This window comes from Geospiza fortis, unplaced genomic scaffold (genome assembly GCF_000277835.1).
Source record: "Geospiza fortis unplaced genomic scaffold, GeoFor_1.0 scaffold138, whole genome shotgun sequence".
Taxonomy (NCBI): domain Eukaryota; kingdom Metazoa; phylum Chordata; class Aves; order Passeriformes; family Thraupidae; genus Geospiza; species Geospiza fortis.
In genome coordinates this window covers 9,801,364-9,823,133 of record NW_005054307.1, presented here as the reverse complement: position 1 = coordinate 9,823,133, position 21,770 = coordinate 9,801,364, and the positions used below count along the sequence as shown (strand labels likewise).

The window sequence follows — 21,770 nt, the reverse complement described above, 5'->3', positions numbered from 1 at the left end:
ACCGGGGGCGGGCGGTCGCAGCGCGGAAACTTCCTTATTTGTCCCGGGCGAGTGGGGCCGGCCCTGGGCGTGGGGGGTCCGGGACACCCCGGCCCGGCCCGGGCGCCGAGTCCGGGACTGTGCGGTGCGGGGGTGCCTTTGGTGGCCTTTGGGCGCGGGGGCTTGGGGAGCGATCCGGGGCTGAGCGAAGCGCCCCGCTGCAGGCTGCCGGAGCCGTGCGGGTGTGTGTGTGTGTGTCCAGGGGGCTCAGCATTCCCTGACGCACTGCTGGCATTCTGGCTCTTGGCTGATGGGGAGACTTTCCTTCTTCTCCGTCCTGCTACTGAAACAAAAACAGCAGCCGAGCAGCATCTCCACTGGGCTTTGAAAGGGACAGGGTGACATCAGCCTGCAACTACGGGCGACTGGCCTCTGAAGGAGAGAGCAGTAATATTGTATCACAGACACAGCAGCATCGTGCTTTGGATATTACACGGTTGCACATGCTTGCTGAACCATGGTAGGATGCTGCTGTCGGTATGGTGCATTTGCTGTAGTTAAAGTCACAGTAAATACAGCCTCCCAATAGCAACATGCTGTTATGGCTCTGGAGAACACATAAAGAACAAGAACAAGTTGGGTATCTTTGCCTTGTTAAGGTGCACATGATGTTATGACGTAGCCAATACTCAGGGAGTTAAAGTTGTGACCATCTGTAGTGTGCCACAGGCTGAAATTTTTCTGAATGCATTATCCAATGAAGGGGAAAAAGCAAAATCTCAACCAACCAATGTACTTAAAACTCTTGACTGTATCCTGGTTTAGCTCTTTACTGTGTTTTTTAAACTTGAAAGCAGCCAGGAGCAGATATACATAACTCTTCTCACAAGATAGATATGAGCTCAGGGAAGGGTATGGCTCACTACCAACTCACTGTTGTCTGCAGAGTTGGGAGCACATCAAGGTGTCTTCAATCATTTCAGTAAAGGATGAAGTCTTAGGTACAGTTTTGCAGAACTAGGTTCTGTACTTAAGTCTTCATTCTCTATTACTGTTTTCCTGCTTCTGGGTGGTGCATGGGACTTTGGGAAGATGGTGTTCTAAGGACTGTATGTGTGAACTCACATTAAACAGAATTCACAGGTATTCACATTAAATAGAAAGTTTCACTGCGTTTCTATAGGATGAGCAGTTATTTGAGACAAAGTGGTGTTCAGCTCACATTAACTACAGATATCGATTTTGAGAACTAAGATCTGTGAGGTATATGGAGCAGCAATAGAGTACTGTTGCTTTTGTTAAGTAGACTTGGTGCCTGCTATCAACACTAGACACATAATTAACTAACTAGCTTTGATCTTTCAAGCATGGAAAAAGGATAATGTTGAAGCACATTGATGATCCTAAAAAAAAACCTTTTCTTGCACAAAGACTCTTTGGAGTTTGTTGTTCAGGCAGGGCCAGGGATCAGGGTCGGGCACTGTGCTCCCCAGATGGTCCCTGATACCAGGTTGCTAATTAAGCATCTGAAGTGTCTTTGGCAGGGAGCTCCCTCCATGAAGTATAGACTTGTGGTACCCTAGTTAGAGTGCATCAGAGGAGTCTCTGTGCAGATACTCTGTGTGCATCTTGTGTGACTTGATCTAGCATGGGGATCTGGGGCCTTCTTCAGTGTGAGATGAAAGTTAAGGAAGGGGGAAATGATGACTGATTTCTGTTACATTAATTGCTTTTTCAGTTATTATGTTCACAGACAGAACACATAAGTTGTTTTGAGTTTGGGGTTTTTTTTACCATGGAGGTATTTACCTTTTGCAGAAGGAGCACCTTTCACCAAATACGTCCGAATTTTTCATAAGGGGTTGAGGAAGTGTTAAACTTGTTTTCAAAACCCTGTCACCTGACCCCAAATGGTTGGTCTTCTCTAATGTAGATTGGATATGTTTTCTCTGGCTAAGCTCTCTGTAAACTAAAGGAAACTGAGCTCGTAGCTTTGCTTCTCTGTGTGTTGCATACCTTTCCAGGGCAGTGTTAAAGTGTGCATTTTCAGCTATTTTAATTTTTTCCTTCCATGAAGTAAAGATCTCTGTTAAAAGCAATCATCACTATTCGTGCCCAATAATTCTTCTTGCACAGCATTTCATCTTTAAGGAGGGCCACTAGTAGATGTTGAGAGTTAAGGTAAGTTCAGATAATGATTGGAGGGAACATTTGTGGCTGTTTGGGTTTTGTATGTTGGAAGGTGTGCCTGAGTTACTGTATTTGGTAGCCCCTGATCAGCATTTTGTCTTCTGTAATTATTTACTGGTTGTGAATGCCCCTACCAGAGGTGCCAAGTACCCCTTAAAGATAAACTGCTCCCTCTAGTCCTAAGTCTTCAAGGAAAGGACCAAGCCTTGTCTCGCTGCACGTTTGAGTACTTGCTGCAGAGTGGCTAATGAGCTTGTATTTAATCTTTCTTAACTTAATTCACATAGGGTTAATAGAGGCACAAGGATTTGGAAGCAGTGTACCATGGAGCATCTGTTCAGTGTGCCAGTCCTTTTCCTTAGTTGTAGCCTTGTTCTTGTCTTGTGTGTTTAGAAAAAAACCAAAAAACCAAAAAGAGAAAAAACTGGTGTTACATGGGGGCAAGGAAGAGCAAAGGGAAATATATACCCTGTCTCGGATACAATTCTCTTCTGGCTTCTCTTTTCAGTATAGTGAATGGCTTCCTGCAGTACAGGGCAGTCACTCATACTTTCTTTTACATTGTCTTCCACCCTCTGCAATAGGTGTGGGAGAGACAAAGCAGACAAAATTTGTTTCTGTCAAATACCAGTGTCTCTTTCCAATTAAGGATGAAATACTTCTATCTGGAAGGAGTTTGGCAAGCTAGCTTAGACCTGTAAGCTTGGCAACCTTTACATCTCTTCCCACTTTCGTGTTTAGCAAAGAAGGAGTATGGTTACCATCTTATATACAGCGTGGTGTTCAGATTCACAAAAAAAGGTTAAGTAGCCCCTGAAGCACTTGTAACTCAGGAGCTCATTAATGTCATTAGAAGTAGAGTTCTATTTCTGGCATATTCCTCAAATCCAGGCACTTCCATGTTTTCTCCTGATGACTTAAAATACAAACTAGAATTGTGTTACATACCTTCAGAGCATCCAAATTTTGATGCTTTCAGAACTGTAATATGAGAACCCTTTTTCAGACACGTTCTGTAGAAGAGATTTCATTTGAGACAAAAAAATACCCCTTGATCTAAGTGTTCTGTGCTTTAGCTTGTCATGCAAATACCATGTGACACAGTTTTAAGTGTTAAAGACTTTTTTTATTATTCCAGCATATGATAAAACAACAGTTACACCATTTGTGTGCACATCTCTACTACAGTTGTGCATTCTCCATACATAAATAGTGTAAAAAATGTCTTGTCCCACGGAAGTGTCTTATTGTGTTGGTTTGGGTTTTTTGCCTTCATATTGTGAAGTAAATATTCATATTTGTTTGTAAAGCACCCACTATGGATAGGTAGTGGTAGAGAGCATTAATAGACATCCTGTAGGCTGAGCAAGCAGGTTCAGCCAACTCCAGCGAGAAGGGAGTAATGTTCCCTTTCCCCTAGCCTAGCAAAGGATAGGGCATTTATTGAAGGACTTTGAACAGCCATCAACACCATGGAATTGTTCTTAGAGTATGGACCAGTGTCATTTATATATCTCTTAAGCAGTTGATATGGAGGAGGAGGTACGAGTAAAGGAATTATTTTGCCCAAATAACTTGCGACATCTGCTCTCTTGTCAGGGAAGGAATATTGGATGCAATCCTATTTATGTGTTAATTTGTTCTCATTATCATTCCATCTGTAAGCTATTCATATTTTGCATAAAGTACATAGTTGTGTGACTAGAATTCTTTATCAGAAAGTTGGTGTTGATAAAATTGTTCATTCCTAAAATAATGAAAGCACAGAAGATGGAGAGGCAGGCTACTTGTAACAATACTGTCATGCTCATCCTGCTTTAACTTCCTCCAGTGGGACAGGCAGTGTCTTATCTTGGCTCAGCAAAGTCACTGGGGTCTTCCTGTTTTGTGGGTGTGGGGTTTTTTTCCTAGTTTATTTTACTTTGCTTTGGTTGTTTTGTCAGGTTGGTTGGTTGGGGGGTTTTTTGTGTGGTTTTTGTTTTGGCTTTTTTTAATTTGCTGATGGGCAGGGCTTTTATTTGTTTTATATTTTCCTTAATAATTAGGTTGAGTATTGTCATCCAGATATTTTATGTGAAGCTAGCTTGCAGTGCAGGGCAGCAGTATATGAAGAGATTTGATAATAGTGCCAAAATGGAAGAACCTAAATATTCTTCCCTTGATTCACTCTTTTTTGAAGTAATAGTGGGACTGGGACCATAGTGAGAATTTGTGATTACTGTGCAAGTAAATTGCTCTGGCAGTAAGTATTATAGAATATAGGTATTATTCTGTGTGAATATCTGGTGCATTCATGAAACCACAGTAACTTATTGCCTGTATGCTAATGACTATAGTGTTACAAGGTAGTGTCCAGAAGCTCCTGCAGTGGCGTAATGGAGAGGTTAGAGCAATTTCCAGTGGGAATCTCAGTGCCCTTCCATTCTCAGGAGACTGGTACACAGGCTGAGTCATCTGACCTGTTGTATGTTGTGCTTACCTGGACTGTGTACATCCAAATCAAAGCTGCCCCACCAGCCCCTCTTTAGCCTTCTAGATGTTACTTGGGGATGTTTATCAGTTAAGACAGATGTCTTCCTTGCCAGACTTGATAGTTTAGTTGTCCTACAGAATGATTTTATGTATAGGTTGAGTCAGCTGTTCCCACAACACAGTCCTTTTCACAGGAGTAGGCATGTGGCAGTGGAAGAAAAACATTTTATCTCCGGGGCTGGTTGTTTGACCCAGGTCTGTTTATTCTAAGTGAGCAAATTTCTCTCTGTGTGAGGAGTGAGCAAGTACCGCTCTCTTATCTTTGTTCCCTTTCTTAAAATGCTTCTAAACTTGCCTCTGAACTGGTAGTAGCTTTGGACCTTTCAAGACTGAAGAATCTCTTTGTCTTGATGTGTCTAAAATGCTGCTGGAAGTAGTCCAGAGTACAGACACCTAAACCTTTGCTCTTTTCAAAATAGTATTGGAGTGTAGCCTTTCTTGTTCCTTTGGGGATTGTCAACCTGCCATTGCTGGTCAAAGATGCCGTGGGACTTTTTGTCATGCATCAGGATTGACTGAGATTGTGGAGTTTCAGACAAAGCGTCTAGGCTTCAGTCGAATTTGGACAGTAAAATACAGATGCAAATGTCTTTTGCCTAGGGATTTTCGCCTTGAAATTTTTAACATGGACTTTGTTCTGTTCTGTATAGATGTGAGAGAAGAAACCTTTCTGAAAATAGTATCAGTTGAAGAACACCGTGATGGGACAAAAAAGGAGAGGGAGTAGTGAGAATGATGCTTCTAACCTTGTGTTGCTAAAGGCTAGTGGTGCACATGGCTTGATGGGTAGTCAAAGGCTTACCTTTAAATATGCACTTATTATGGCATTTAAATTCATCAGGAGTTCAATGTTCAGACCAAAATCTGCAGCCCCAAAGCTTCATTGCCCTTTGGTTAGGATCCATGCTTCCTTTGTACAGACATGATGACATTGTTTAATTTCTGTGCTTTAAAAGCAAAGTGAAGTGGAAGCAGCTTTGTACAGTACCAAAACCAATTATTTTTTCCCCTTTTTTTAAAAAAAAAAAACAAATTCTTTTTGTTGATGCTGTTGAGTCTAGGTAAAGCCTCAGAGCTCCAGAATGACTTGTTTCTGAAGTAAAATGCAGGGAAAAAAAGGTTTTTTTCCTGGGATTAATGATGTCGGATTTTATCTGGCTGTAGTCGAAGTTCAGTTGCCTTGGAACTGATGACATCAGACTAGAGGACTTTTCATCTCAGTGGTAGGGCTGCTCTTCTGGTGGTTGTGTTCTTATTAGTCAGGCTTGAATATCAAGGGCCCATGAAATGTTGACTTCTACTGATTGTCCCAGTTATTAAAATAGTTATACCAAGAGAAACAAATGTATAAAGCTTACTTAGGCATTTGTTCACAAGCTTGTGACTATCTCCAGAACCTTCTCTCATTTTGCTGTGTAAATTGCAATACTGTATTTATCTATATGGATAAGCATAGTGTTAAATGTAGTGTTAAATGGTTGCTTATGGTTCAGGTACCTATGTGCCCTTTTTTTTAAAGACAGAGCTCTTTGTGGAGGCTGCTGCTCTTGTCTGCCCTTTAATGATGATTTTCCTACAATACTCTTACAGACTTTCCATGGGCTTCTTTTCCTTTCCAGTAAGGTGGTGCAGGCAGTACTTTGAGTGCTCAAATTTTGGGAGAAATTCAGGGTGGGTGCACTGTTTATTCTTTTCTCCTTCCTGCCTTTCCTTCCTTCACAATCTGCAATTGCACAGTGAACTGTGGTGATGCTTTTTTTTTTAAACACTGAACTGTCTGATCTGATGATGCCTTTGAGTGACTGCTTTCATTCTAACAGGTTGTATTTGCCTTTGTTAAGTCATGAGCTTTTTCAAGGATTAGCTGAAACAGGCTGCTGTATCAGTGAGTAAAACTCTCCATGTTGTGTCTGATGCAGCAACAGAAATGTGAAATAAAAGGGCAGAGGAGTAGATGGACTCACTGTTTACTCTTGAGCTTCTCTTGTTTGTTTGTGACAATGCATGTGAATCAAGTGACTGGAGTGGAAAGAATAGCTTTCTTTTTTTTTCTTTTTTTTTATCAGCTGAAATAGATACAAGCTCTCAGTTGCCATGTCCATAAACTAACTTCTTTCTCTCTTCATTTGCAGTTACGCTGTCTCACATCACACAGCTGGTTCTGAGTCACAACAAGCTTACAAGTAAGTATTTTCCTGGGTTTGGACTTCACTGCAGGCAGTTGAGTAACATTGAAAAGCTGACGCTGCTAGTTTGATACAGAGTGCAGTGACTCTATTAGGTGATGCTTCTTGGTTAGTACTTCATTAAAAGTAAACAGATTGAGGATGTGACTTAGCAGCCATTTTCAACATGCCTTTCCAACTTCAGTACAGACCTGCAATGTACAGAAAGATCTGTAGTTCTCAGATCACCAGTTCAGCCAGAAATCCATTTCCTACCATGGCTCTGAATTCCTTATGTTAAGGTGAGGACTTTTGACATTTTTAACTGTCTCAGAAACACCAGAGTTTGCATTTCAGTGAATTGATAATGAATTTGACTGAAGCAAAGCAAATTACAACTCCATTATGTATATAATCAAACTTATATGAGCAAGGCCAACTGAATGTAAGCATCAGGCATGGAAAAAAAAGCTTCTTTCTGTCCAAAAAATGGTTGTCTCTTGGTCATACTGCTCACAGTATCTTCAGGTTGTGGATCCTGCTTCCCTCAGTAAAGAAGTTCCTAAGTGAGGTGTTTGTGAATAGCATGTCAAGAACACATGAGTATAAGACTTAACTTGGTAAAGGGAGATACCTGACTTTTGCAAGACAGAAGTTTTTGTGGGTTTGGGTTTTTTTGTTTGTTTGTTTTTGTGGTTTATCTACCAGTGTCTTGTGCAAACAGTCCTGCTTCTTGGTTGTTGAAATTGAAGCAGTGAGTTTTGTCTCACCCCTGTTTCTGTGCATCTTCTAAAAAGAAGTGTTGGTCTTGTTGATATTCTTCTTTTTGTCTGCTCTCTGCATATGCCTGTGGGTTTCTTTCTAAACCACTCCTCTTTTTGGAACTCAACTGGAGAGATGAATGGAGAGGGGAATGGAACCAATAAAGTGGGTGTGTGTTGACAAGAGGCATATTAGGATGTTTGTGCTTTTGGGTGTATCCAAGAAAATCTTTACAAATTGAGACAGGTCTTAAGAAACACAAACAAATTAATAAAACTCAGCCTGTTGAACTCTGCACTACTTGCTGCGTGAGCTGTGAGGTAGTATGTGTTATTTAAAACATGTGAATTAATGCAAAAGTGTCACTGCAGTCTCTGAGCATTTGCAGAGGATTAAGCATGAAGAGAATATAAATATCCCTAGATTTTAGTGCATAAGCACTTCTCTGGATGCAGTTTATTGGGTACTAATGTGTAGCTTAAAGGGTTTGCAGTAAATAGATAAAATTATGGGGACTTAGTGACTGCCTGTGAGAACTATGAATTAGTTGTTCAGGACCCTTCTTTTGGTAGTGTAGTGCCCTCTAGACTGCCATCTTGCTATTTGTTTTTATCCCATTGTAGTTTTCAAAGAAATCTCTATTTAATTACAAATGTGACCAACAGTTTCCAGCCATCTGGCATATAAATGATGACTGATGGGTAAACTAATGGGCCAGTTAAGGGAGGAAAAATCCAAAGTGCATCACTGTTAAACATGCAGCTCTGTCCATGGTTTAGAAGGCCATGAAGTTATAAATAGCTTGAAGCTGGGAGAATGATCTTTTGAGAAAGATTATGATGAATTTTCTCTGGGCATATTGCTCTCTGGCATCTGTTATCAGCCACTGGTGGAGCTGGGGCCACCCAGCTAGTGACTTTTGTGTGTTCCCTCAGGCACTACAAGGAGATGGCTGTTCCTGAACTTGAGCTTCTGGAACCTAGGCAGTTCATTGTACTCAGCCACTGCAGCTTTCTCTGCAGCCTTTGGGGGGTTGCAGGCACCTCGAGATAGCAGTTCATTCTGCACACCTCTGTCTGATTCTTGTGATCAGACAGGTCACCCAAAGCTGGGTACCTTAGTGCTGACAGGCAAGGCGTCTCTGGTGCTGATATTTATTCTGCTATCTCTGTCTGAACGGCTGCTTACCTGGCACAAGGATGAAATGAATTGGAAGTGTTACTTTATGTAAACGTCATTATTCTTTGTCTGAGACTTGTAAAATTCCTAGAACTTTTGAAATCTGACACTTTCAGATTGCCAGTGAATCAGCTTTTCCACCTGGTGCCTTACAAATTTTAATGTAGCTAAAGGATGATCTCAGCTGACACACAACTGGCTGGGCAGGTAGCAGGTGTCTGCCTTGCTCTGAGGAAGAGGAGATAGGCTCAAGCTCCTGCACGGAGACTTGAATCTTGGTTGTCTCGCATCTGAGCCTGGGGAGGGCATGTGCTTCAGCATGAGCTCCACACTGAAAAGCTGAGTAGCTAACCTATGTCCTGGCTGAGTCTTAGCTGCAGATCTGACTGGGGGAGGAAAGATGCAGTAATAAGAAGTGTCCAAGAATTATGTATCCAGGTTGGCTTTAACTATTCAAGAAAAATACAGAGTGTACCATTTGCTTAAAGCAGTTTTAGTTTTCAAAATACCAGTTTAAAGATTGCCATGACTGTAAGTTTGTGTTACATTACATTAAATCTCGCCCTTCAATTAACTGCTTTCCCCTAAAGTAGCTGTCAGATCAGCAGGCTGCAAGTACATGCCTTCTCTCAGCCAAGGGATTCTGTCAGCCTTTCTAATTGCTCTGTTTGGGTTTCTTTCATGGCAGGGTAAGACCCTTGCTTCCTGAGAAGTAACTCATCAAGTCTGAAACTTACTCTTCTTTCACAAATGGATGTAGACACTTAAATAGACAGCACACATTTTTAAAAGGCTAAATTTCAAGTTCATATTCTCATATTTGACACTGTTGACCTAATCTTTTAAGCTATGTAATTAATTGTCTTAGCAGATTGTTCTTAAAATGACTAGGAGGCTGATGGCAGTGACACTTGACATGCTACACTAAGGTCATATTAGCATCTTCTACTAGTTTCCTGCCATTTAAATGAGTGTTCTGCTAGCTTTTTTTTTGGTGTTTAGAGTAAATATGTCTATCTGAAAGAATAAATAAATGTAAAATGTGGATATGCATATTTTTATGTAAATGCACTTTGTATATTTGCCACAAAACTATTAAAACTAACTAAAGTTTCATCAGCAAGTATGAGGACTGCTCAATTAAATCCATCATACTGCTCAGAATACTTGCCTGGCATGGATTTTAGAGTATTTCTAGTGTTCCATTTGTACTTCATTTACGTGTCTGAATCATTCATTATCAGAAGTACTCAAGTCCACACTGATTTTTCTGGAGGATATTAGGCTGAATTTTTTCTTCCAGTTATCTGGTGCTGTGCTAATGGAGGAGTCTTGAACTGGCTTTTTCTGCTCTAGGTGACTTCTGAAACAGTTGAGTCTGTCCTTTGCTGCTTGGTGAGAACTACTTGTGCTTCAAAATCAGAAGCAGAACTCTCAGGGAAGCCAAATAGCTGTGATTCTGCAGTCTTGTTGAACCAGGTGCTGCATAAGTGACAAAGCTGGGATGATTCCTCTGTAGGGTCTCTGACAATCTTGGCATAATGTAGACATAAGGGCCAGTGTCTCTATATTTTATACTGGGTGTTTTTTGTTCCATCATTTAGTAATTTTAAAGCCTTCTATCCAGTCTACAGCTGAGAAGCAAAATTCAAGATAATCTTAGCCTGTACAGGTTATCTGATCCTAAGCCAGGTGTCTTTTGAACCCATTGGCTACCATCAGAGTAAATGCAATAGAAGTTCCAACAAATGCTTTTAAATTGGTGGAAATGAGTGGCTGAACAATAGGTATCTGCCCTTCAGTGTGGTGGATTAATTCAGGTAGATGTGACCAAGTTGTTTTTGTTCATGTAACTTGATGCTAGCTGAGGGACATACAGATTCACCTCCTGCTCAATAGGATCATTTATGAATAGTGGTAGGGAATTAGGGTGGCTGTACTAGAGGGGCAGAGAGGGAGTTTGAGCCACAGGACATACTGTTGTAGGAACCACATTTGATCAGTTTGGTGAGCCACAAATATTGTTTCTGCATCATCTGTGCAACAGTAGTAATTTTTGTGGGTATTTATCCTTCTGTTTTGGGTATTTCTAGGGCTGCTTCACTCAAGTTCAGGTGGAATGTCACTGAAAGTCTGCAGCAATCTTGGCCACGTGTGGCTGTAGATCTGCCTGTTCTGCAGGGGCAGCTGCCATGATTCCTGTGACATTGATGCTCTGTGGTTCATGCTGGGGTAGCAGTGCCTGTTGTGTGTCAAGGAATTTGTCATAAACGTTCTTGAAATCAACCTTAGAGCTATTTTGTTCGGAGCCCTTCAGCTGGAGTTCATGTTTTAATAATGGTTCTGGGGAACAAGCTGGAATTGCAGAATACTGAGATTCTGAGAACCCAGGTCAGGGAGAGGAAGGGATATATATCCCCAGGCTTGTCTGTTTTTAATCTGGTTCTTGCCCCATATCATTTCAAGCACAACAAGGTGGAGCTCTGGGAGACAGTGTCAAATAGATCACCTGAATCAGGATGAGGATTTTTTCAGAGCTGATGGTAGGCTTTGTCTATCACATGTCTTGAGGGCTCATGGGGTTTTGGGGTTTTATTTATTTATTTACTTTATTTGTAAATTGATTGTGCTAGTACAACAAATGGATACCTTTGACTGGAAAAAAGTACCTTTGCAGGCTGAAGTCAGCAGTTAGGTTTCATTTTTGGTCCCCTTGTGCCCCACTAGATTTGTAAGTGAGCAAGAATTGGTGTAGAACTAGCAACAGAAAAAACTCACTTTCATAAAGAATATGCTCTATTAGAGCATAAAAATGTGGCTTAAGCCTTGTCTGCTTTTTCCTAGCAGAGCAGCTTTTGTGAACTATTTTGCCATAAAGTGTGAAGGGATGCTGAACCTTATGGAATTTAATAAGGTCAGCTAGCTCAAGGTATTCTCCAGCCACTTAAAACATATACAGAATTTCACATCCTGGTAGGATGGGAAATCCTTACTTGGCATGCTGATGAAGTTTTGACAATTAAAATCCATGTATTATATTGTGAATAGGAATTTTGTTTGAAGAGGTTTCAGATGCTCAGTTTGTCTGTTATCACACCCAGAAGGGCACCGAGGGGAAGATGTGACTGGAAAGCAGTCTGGAATATTAAAGGTTTCTTCAGTATGTGTGCAACTATTATGCTGCCAACCTGCTTTATTTTCATTTATTTTGGGGTGTGCAGTAAGTCTTTAACTTGTAACTGCTATGACAGTTATTTGCCTTAGCTGCCAGTGGTGGTTAATTAACATTGCAATCATTTGAAGAAATCAATTCAGAGATTGTGTGCCGTTATCTGCTGGTACCGGAGTGTTCCTGCTGCCGGTGCAGTACCGATGCTCTGTGCTTTGCCCAGTAGAGGTCGCTCTTTGAGTACATTTAGCATTTTTTCCCGGGAAGCCGCTGGTGTTCCTGGTAGCTGGCAGCTGTTCATCCCGCCTGCTCGCTGATGGTGCACAGCTACTTCGTTTTGCTGTTCTCCTCAGTCTCCTTAACCTCGGGTGGTCCCGTGCTCACTGGCTTCATATATTCATGTGCTGTCTATAAATGATCTCAGAATTTTCCTGCTATTCATAGGTCACTCCTGATGGTTTCTATATCCTTTTGTTCTCGTGCTCTGATTCCTTATCCAGTATTATCAAATGATTAAATAATGAGAGATCGGGAGCAACTATTTTTTACTCAAACCTCTTCTGTGTTACCTGATGTCATGTTCTCTGTCCTCCTCTACCATTTTTTTGATGTGCTGTCCTCTACTGTTCTGTGATCTTTTCACTGCTTCTCCCTTGATTCTCATGTAATCCTTTACTCATCTTTGGTCCCTTCCTTTTTGTGGGGTGATCCATTAGTTTTTTGCTGCTGGTTCCCATTTCCAGACCTGAATTTTGTTTGAGTTCACTTTGTGCTCGTGTCAGAATGGCTGTGTCTCATTGATCATTGTTCTTTTGACAGCCATGTGGTCACCCTTTATCATCACTGTACATTTTGCTTTCTTTCAGCAGAGCAGTTCAAAACTTTTTTTTTTTCTGCTCACACGACTTACTGCTTCTGTGCTCTGCCATCTCCTAAATTGTTTTTCTCCCTGTGTGTGACCTGCACAAAAGCTTGTCCTTTTGTTGCTGTTAACCCTCTTGACTGTGTCCTTGATCCTTTTTAGCATGCTGCTAAAATCTCTTGGTTTAATTTTTACATTAGGATGTCTCCTTTCTGAGTCACCTTTCTGGCTGTAGTCTATACCTGGATCTATTGGAGGTAGTCCAGAGACAGCAACACCTGCATCTGCCTGTCCTGAATTCCTTCCCAGTCTGGCTGCTTTGTGTTCTCCAGTCTGCTGAAATGTGTGATGGTGTCTCCCACTGGTATTGTCTGACACTTTGCATCTTGCCTGGTATCAGGTTATTTATATAACAAATTTGCTGACTTCTGGAAGGAACCAGATGACTGTGTACTCTTTACTTTTTGTTATTTCTTATATTCTCCTCTACTATTCTACCTCTGCTTCCTTCTGGTAAGTCATTCCATGCTGTTGTCCTGACACAATATACCAATGGGGCAGGTAATGTCTGCAGGGTGAGACCGGGGCTGTGTCCAAAGCACAGGACTCGTGCCTGACAGTGTCTGTCAGCTGGGTGTGGGAGAGATGCTTTAAGCTAACTGTAAGACTTTCATTTTTTTGGTATGTTTTGTTTTGGTCTTACTTCCTGTTTCTGATGCAGGGATCTCGAATGGGAAATATCTTACTGAATGCAGTGCACAGGAGGACGTGAAAAGGAGGAAAAAGGAGATCCCTATACATATGCCTTACTAAATTTGTGACATCTGGGTTCTACTCAAAGGTGTTGATTAAATACCTTGTTAGCTTTTTCTTTTCTTCCTAAAAAAACCCCAAACCTTTGGTTCTGAGAAAATACAGATGGTAGAGCATTTTAATTTTAAATGTATATAATATCAACTTTACTTCTTAGAAACTTTGGGGAAATGAAACAGAATAATGTGTGAAAGAGTTTTGTGCTGTAGTGGTATGAGGATACATGCAGAAAGTGCCCAATTTATGCACAAATTAAATTGTCAAAGTTTGTGCTATATGGCACCAAAGTCAGTTTTGCACCATAAGTAAAGCAACACTGGACACAAATCACTTGTCTTGAACATAATTCTTCAGATACTTTTGTTCTCTTACTAAAAGACATCTGCAAACATATTAACTCTTCTTTTTTAATTATCAATGTTTTCTGACACGCTACTACAAATTTCTTGTGTCTTCGTTTATTTCCCAGTGGCTTAAAATAGCTCTCATTTTTTTGTGGAAGCCCCATATCATTCTCCATGTTTATATACAGGTTGTAATGGGAACTTATTGTAAATCCTCTTGCACATATAGGCTATTTTGGAGTTGGCATATTCAAAGGAAGTGAACATTGCAAAAGTGAGCTCACTTCATTAAAGACATTAATTTTGTATTACAGAATTTACTGTCTTAACAAGCCAAGTAGAATTTTTTGGCTTCTAATATGGGAGGGCTGAGACAAAAAGGTAGGTTTGGTGTAGATTGAGAGGAAACTGGTTTTAGTTTTGTGTACTTGGTTTTGTACTTTATTTTTTATGTGTTCTTTTAGTAGTCAGGTGTGTTGAAGTGGATAACAACACAGCATTTCCCTTCAGACTGCCCACCCTCTGGCCTCTTAATCTTTTCCATTCCTGTGGCATAACCTTTGGGGTGAAATAATTCTCTGATCTTGATGTGATGATGGCAAATGTGGTAACTAGTTGCCACCAGTAATATCTCCTGTAGCTGGACATGAAATGTACAGTCAACTGAAGCCTGGGGTAAGCTAACGGAGGGGCACAGGGAGGGCTCTGTGCCATACAGACCTTAGGAGGTGGCTTTAAGTGCTGGATCTGGGGAACTCAGACTAGGAGGGAGCTTAATTCATTCCCAGTTCTGAGAACTGGAGCAAGAAACACATGTGCTGACTCTGCTTTTGAGCAGTGAGCTTTTTTACTGCAGCCTCTTCTGTGAGTGTGTTTAGAGGACAGGCTGGTGTCCCCGCTAAGCAGTGTCAGCACAGCAGTCTGCAGTGCTGAACAGGGGAAAGACTCAGTTGATCCAAGCTGCAGTGAGAAATAGTCCTGTGTGTGTTTCTAAAAACATTTCAGTGCTGTAAAAAGTTTAAACTCCAAATACTGGCTAATAAGGCAAACTGAAATAATGAAAAACTTCTTAGACGCAGTGAAAGCAGAATTTTGTAAATAAGCATTGCTAGGCACACAGGTAGATGGACACTTCTGAGTAAGAGGCTGAAGTGATCTTCACCTTTGAGGGTAATCTATAGTAATTGTTCAAGGCCTTGTGTGCAGGACATCTTTGGTTAGTCCCTTTTGTAAATTGCAGAGAACATGTTGAATAGGCTGAAGTAAAGAGAATATTGAGGAAGGGAAAGGTGAACTTACTGAACTTCAGACGGGTTGATTTATCTAAAGCCAGCAACTGTGCAGTAGTGTGAAACTCTGAAGAGATCGTGCTTAAACAGTTCAAACACCTGGAAGAGACTCACTGGCATTTAGTGATACTGTTTGCATTTGGTGGAACCTAATATAAAATCTCAATACTATCAACTAAAGTTCTTTTGTCCTGCAGAAGTTACTTCTCTTAGCCATTTGCTATTGAAATATCAACACACAGAGATAATCTGACCTGTAATAAGGGTACTTAGACTGCATTCTTCAACTTCGTACTTGGTGTATCTCATGGGGTTTTTTTTCTCCTGACTTAAATATAAGACAGCAGGTGTCTTGGCTGAACTGTGCACTTCTCACAAAGCAATTATTGAAGATGAAGATGCTGTGGTTGACCACAGTAATTCTAAAAGCTTGGCTAATACTTTGTTCTCTTCAAAATTATTTGCAGAAATGAAATGCGTGTTTATATCCACATTTTTTATATATCCTCATTCACACCATTCCCTAATGTGTTAAAATGCTAAAAAGCATCAGATTTTTGTGAGCTATTTTGGTTTCAGTTCTTTGCAGTTAGGTGATATATTTTCAACATAGTAATCCCTTCCTAACCTCAGCCCCTGGCTTCTAGGATTTCTCTCCAAACTCTGACATCTTAAGCTCTCTTCTCAGAGAAGAACAGATTTGTCCTTTCTCTTCACTAGATGTCACTTGATTCTCAGTGTCGTCTCAGTCTTTCTTGTGCTCACTGCTCTTCTCCTTAGACTCTGGCTTCTAAATGAATAGTGTTTATTGACAAATTGAGCTATAGTATAATTTAAACATGTTCATAAGAACAGTTTAATATCTGAGATTCTTCTGTGGATAATTGAAATAAAAAAATCCCTGCTGGTTTCTGGAAGGAGCTGAAGATTAAAGAGACAAGTTTGTTTTTAATGTTTTCAGTGTGGGGAAGATTAATATCCATCTTTGGAAGACTGAAGGGAGGGCAAAAGGGGAATCTTGAACTACATAGTGTGTAAATTAAGTACTGTATGCTTCAGTTGGGATCAGGATTCTCTCCAGTTAGCTGCCAAATATGATATCAGCATGCCTATGAATATTTAAAATGAAAACTGTTGTGTTCTCCCTCTGCTAATTCCTCTTTCATTTTGGTGAAGCTGATTGCTTCTCTTTCTGTATAACAGAACCCTTGTCAAATTAATCTAAACATGACTCTAGCTCTGTGAGTGCAGTTATATTGGATGCACAGAATGCATTATATATTTAGTATTCTAAATTCTTCCTCCCCCATGAAGTGTGAGTAACATTTCATGTCTTTATGACCTTTACACTAAGGGATCCTTACTCATGAAAGCTTCCTGTTGACGCTAACTGGATTAGCAAGTCCACAGAACTGGGTTTATTACATTGTAGAGCCCTCAGGTTTTACTTCAGTCTTAAAAAGTGGGTTCTTGCTCTTGGCAAGAAATTTCTGCTTGGGATCCACAATGGACTGATTGGACTCTGAAAGGTCTGTATTGAGTTCTCTTTACCCTGTATGACTCTTGACCAGCTTTCCAGTGGAACAGTTTAATGAGAAATTGGCATAGTTGCATAAATCTCTCTTTTGTCAGGTACTGCTATTTTAATAGCTCTTTTGGATAAATATTCCCTTAGAACCTGTAAAAGTTTGGAGTACTACTGAACATCATGTTCCTAGGTACTACAAAATTACTTCATTAAGTAAAGAAACATTCTGAAAAAAAGCTAGGGATTCTGCAGCTATTCAAAGTTTCCAAGGATGTGATTGCCAAAGAAATTAATCTTACTTAAAAAAATTAACATTCTTATTTCTCATGATGTCTGATTCAAAAAACATTGACTTCAGTTGGAGGCTTTCTGTAGCCTTTGGGGTCATATTTATTGAGGAGATGGCAAGCCTATTCATGCACAATTTTATGCATAATCAGGTATTACAGATAGCACTTTCCAAGCAGCAGTGGGACAATGTTTATTTTGAATATTCAGTGTTAAGGGTTAAATGAACTGAAATGTTTAATGCAGTTTACATACTGTGTGTTCTTCTCATGGAGACTTATATTTTTACTAAATAATTTCACTAAATAATTTTGTTTACTTTTGAAATTGTGAGGATTGCTGGTCTTTCTCAGGGCTTCACAGATGTTTAAGAGAAGTAATCTTGGTGATCATTTTCAGAAATAATGACTTTTTGAAGCCTGTGCATTTTCAGCTGCCACCACAGGAGGAATTGTATTGAGACCTGTGTGAATGGCAAAAGAGTTGCTGAGAGGAACTAGAGGGAAACTAATGAACTTTTTCTTCTTTTCTATTTCCTGTGCTCTTCATCCTTTGCCAGAGGCTGGGTACAGAAAAGGAGATGGATTTGCATGTCAGTTCTAGGTAGTGGTATGAGAACCTCTTGGCTTCCTGCTTTATGGGAAAGGGTTGCATCTGAGACATTTGATTCCAGACTGCTGTCACTGATCTGGATGTTTATAGTGAGTTTCTCTGCAGGATCCAGCTGTCCTGGATGAAAGGTCCTTCTAACCCAGTGCCTGCCCTCCAGCTGAGGGCAACATGAGACCTCTAGTAAAGATCATGTATGATTCTCAATGCTGAGAGTTAAGGTTCAGATCCAGGATACTCTAAGTGTGGAGTTGCATAGTCATTGAATAGTAAAATTTAATCTGTTTTATGTGTCTTTTGGAAATAATTTTGTTAACTTTTAAACAGCTGCTGGTTGTATAGGAATAAAATGTAATAATTTGCCTCAAGTAAACTTGATGAGAACTTGATGTTTTAGTGCCTAAAGAATTGCCACTAACTTCAGGGCAAAAAGAGCAAAAATGCTTTGAAGTATAACAAGTTGCCAATCCTTATTTCCAGAAACATGAACAAAGTCCTCTAAATCCTTGTGGGCAGCCTATAGACCTTGTCTTTCTCTGTCAACCAACCCTTGAAATCAAGGTGAAGTCTACAGCTGTCATAGTGAATCACTGAATGCAGTTTCCAGTATTGAACAAGGGGAAGCTGTTCCTGGTCTTGTAAAGTGGAACTTCATATGAATGGGGCTTCATGATGTGACTGAAGCTTCGCAGGAGAACGCAAAGGCACTGGGCTGCCAAATTTTCCTAGTGTTTGCTGAGGGGGAGTTGTTAATGACACTGGGCAGCAGATGGTCTCAGGAGAGTTGTTACGACACTGCAGATCATACTGTAAACACGTGGGTGAACAGAACCAGGATGCTGACAGTTCACTCGCACAGCTCATTGTGACAAGGAGACTCGAGTGGAATTCAGCATCGCCAGAACACCAATGTCTCGGGAGTTGGCGAGTCAGCAGGCTGCCAAATGTATCTGGGAAGAGTTTTGCAACATAGTAGTGGAATGGTAGCCGGGTCATGTGAAGTTCAAAACAGAGAGAAGGATATGCCTAGTCAGCCTTGCTTCACCACAGTGGTCTTTGGACCTGAAGCTACTGATCCTGTGCAGTTTAGCTACAAGATCAGTACAGGAGTTAAATTCAGTCCTCTGATTTTCATTGAATACAAGAGACCATTTATTTATTTTACAAATTAATTTGAATTCTTGAACCAGAAAATAAACTGTTACAGGAAGAAGTCCTCTCTTCCCTGCCACAAGCCTGGTGTTGACCTACTGTTCTCTTCTTCCTTCTCACAAAATACCTTCAGGGATTCCATCCAAACCAAAAAGTACAGTTGTGGACTGGGGCTTTTCATTTTGATTTAACAGGGTAAGACACAAAAGCATTTCATTTAAATCCTTTGCTAAATATTTAGCCTTTTTCTCATCTCAACCTGCTTACCAACGCAGCTTTTAGTATATCTTGAAGAAAACAATGATATAAACTATCCTAAGTGTCATTCACAACATGAAATACAGTATGTGGGGATTAAACAGATATATCAGAAGACAGTGCTGTATCTGTATTCGTCTTTCTATTATTAAAGCTTTGACTAAACTAAAACCCATATTTCCTAGTACTTTTGATTCCTAGTCTTCATAAATGCAGGATCTGAGAAGATCAGAAACATTATTTGCCTGTCTCTTGCATCTCATCAAAGTCAAATTATGAAGTCTAATTTCTGAAAGGAAAATATTTTAATACCGGTAATTAATTTTCTGGTGAAATATTGAGGCTGGAAACAGCTGAATGATGCCAATTAAAATCCTCAGTTAACTTCTGTTAGGGAATAATTTAAAATAATAGTAGTAATGAAATACCCTTTAGTTTGTGAACACACATAATTCTCACTATCATTGAATGACAGATAAGTATGGTCCAGTTGGAAAATACCTCTAAGGGAGGTCTTCTAAATGCTCAGATTTGCCTTAATGACTTTTATATAAAGTCTGCTAAAAACCTCCTGCCATGAATATAGCCCTCAACAGTAATATTTATGTAGTGTAATTAGAGTCTTTGTTAAGGATCCCATTATTGTTCACATTGTAATTAGACTTATAATCTAGTAAATGTGACATACTGCAGTGTTCCGCTTTGTAAACATTATGGACTCCATTTTAAGACTAAGATTGCCTCATACCAACAAATAAAAAAAAATCATGGCCTCATAAAACCTTCTAATTATTTAGATGAACACTTTGTGGATTCCTGATGCAAAGTTGAGACTGAACCAAGGTGAATATTGAGCACAGGTGCAAGGTTCAGTGCAGGTGACTTGCCAGCCTCCTTTACACCTCAGCTGGCTGCTTAAATCTCACTCAGTTTAAGGAGAGAAGAGATGCAAATCTGAATAGCTTTTTAACCTCATTAGCACAGTGGTTCATATTGTGTTTCTGCCTTATAGTTCATGTTTCTAGGTAGTAACAAGCAGCTATTGATCTGTTGGTAATCCGCTGTAGCCATGTATGTGTATTGATCAGTCAGTTTATCACTCATGGGAGGTAACTGAAAATGGGCTTGGCTAAACAGTTCGTTTAGGGCTGAATTTATTTTTTTTGGTAAATTTTGTTGTCTCTTAAATGACCAAGAATTTGGATAGTAAATTGTTTAAGCAGTAAGCAGATAGAGGCATAGCTAAAAATGAGGGATTATTTTATGTTTGTTGTTAAGGTCCTTTAGTACAACTGTTGTCTTGGTGTAACTACTTGTATCATTAATGTTTTCTCCACTCAAATAATGTCATGATCCAAGTCTCTCAGACTCTGCTCTTTTGAGACCTCTGTGTGCTGCATGAATCGAGAGGACAGCGTGCTTCTCTTAGTCTGTAAGAGCACTTGTCCTTGTCTCTTTCTCTCTCTCTGCAGTGGTCTTTGTTAGTCAAAATATCTTACAATTCTGGTAATAATTTTTGAAGAGTACAAAGTGACTGCTCTCAGCAATGAGAACAGGTTCCAGATAGTAGGCTTTTTGGATATAAACTTTGCTTTTATTGGAATAATTGGATGCTTTCTGTGCTGCAGCCGCTGTACAAACAGTGCAAACACCAGGTGCTGGTAAAGCATCTGTATTCTGGGTAGCTTGCCCTAATTGCAGTCTCTCACTGTGAAAACTTTCCACAGCTGTGCCAGCAAACATCGCAGACCTGAGAAACATAGAAGTGCTCAACTTTTTCAACAACCAGATTGAGGAGCTGCCTACACAGATAAGCAGCCTTCAGAAGCTCAAACACCTGAACCTTGGGTGCGTATCTTAATGCAAAACTTTGCTGTAATACAGGTGCTACCAAATGTCGTCGCAACTGGACCTGTAACTTCTTATTTTTTGATAGTAAAGTTTGTTATTGAAAGTGGGTTTGAGGCTAACCTGGGAATTACAGCTCCAGAGTGTTCAGATAATGTCCTGGATAAACAGAAACGTAAATGATCAAGCACTTACTCTGGTATACTGGTAATCATTTAAGGACAGCAGCAACTCATATTCATCAAATATCAAAGTAAAACTGAACAATTACTGACTTTTACTTCTGTAGTAACTGCCACTTAATTTTGTGGTTGCTGCATAAGAATCAAGCTCTGTGTCCTGTTCTGATTTAAAGAAACATCCATGTTATTTTAGCACTTCAATTCCAAATGTTTGAATTTGTGTTTATAGACATTTCGGTTTATATGAAACCTGTAAAAGAAGCAGCACGTATTAGGTGTGGTGTGCATTTAGTTTAAAGAGCTGGTATTGACTGAATTTGTGCCAGGCGTGTTTATATTAAGTCTTCAGATTCTATTTTGTGGTAGAACTGGTGATACTTATAATAACTACAGTTGCTTTCTTAAATTATTAAGAAAACATAAGACCTTCTTAAAATTAAATGGGCATATTAAAGTGTAACTATGGAGGAAAGCAGTGGTAGGCCTAAGCTTTAGCATTACAGGCTTCTCGTAGAAAGAAGGTTTGTATTTTATAAATTCAACTTCTGAATGCCATCAACAGACCATTTTTTATTCTTCAAAGTACCAGATAATTTTGGCTAAGCTCTGTGTATTCTGCTT

At 40.0% G+C, this 21,770-nt stretch overlaps 1 protein-coding gene across 1 annotated transcript in view; it reads left to right on the top strand.

Moving 5' to 3' along the window:
* Window positions 1-4,544: 4,544 nt before the first annotated feature.
* The window catches only part of RSU1 (Ras suppressor protein 1), a 96,429-nt gene continuing 79,203 nt past the window's right edge, over window positions 4,545-21,770 (top strand). The window contains exons 1-3 of the mRNA XM_005418599.3: window positions 4,545-4,605; window positions 6,834-6,884; window positions 20,847-20,967. Of these exons, the coding sequence (XP_005418656.2) occupies window positions 4,545-4,605; window positions 6,834-6,884; window positions 20,847-20,967 (233 nt within the window). The remainder of the gene's footprint in view (window positions 4,606-6,833; window positions 6,885-20,846; window positions 20,968-21,770) is intronic.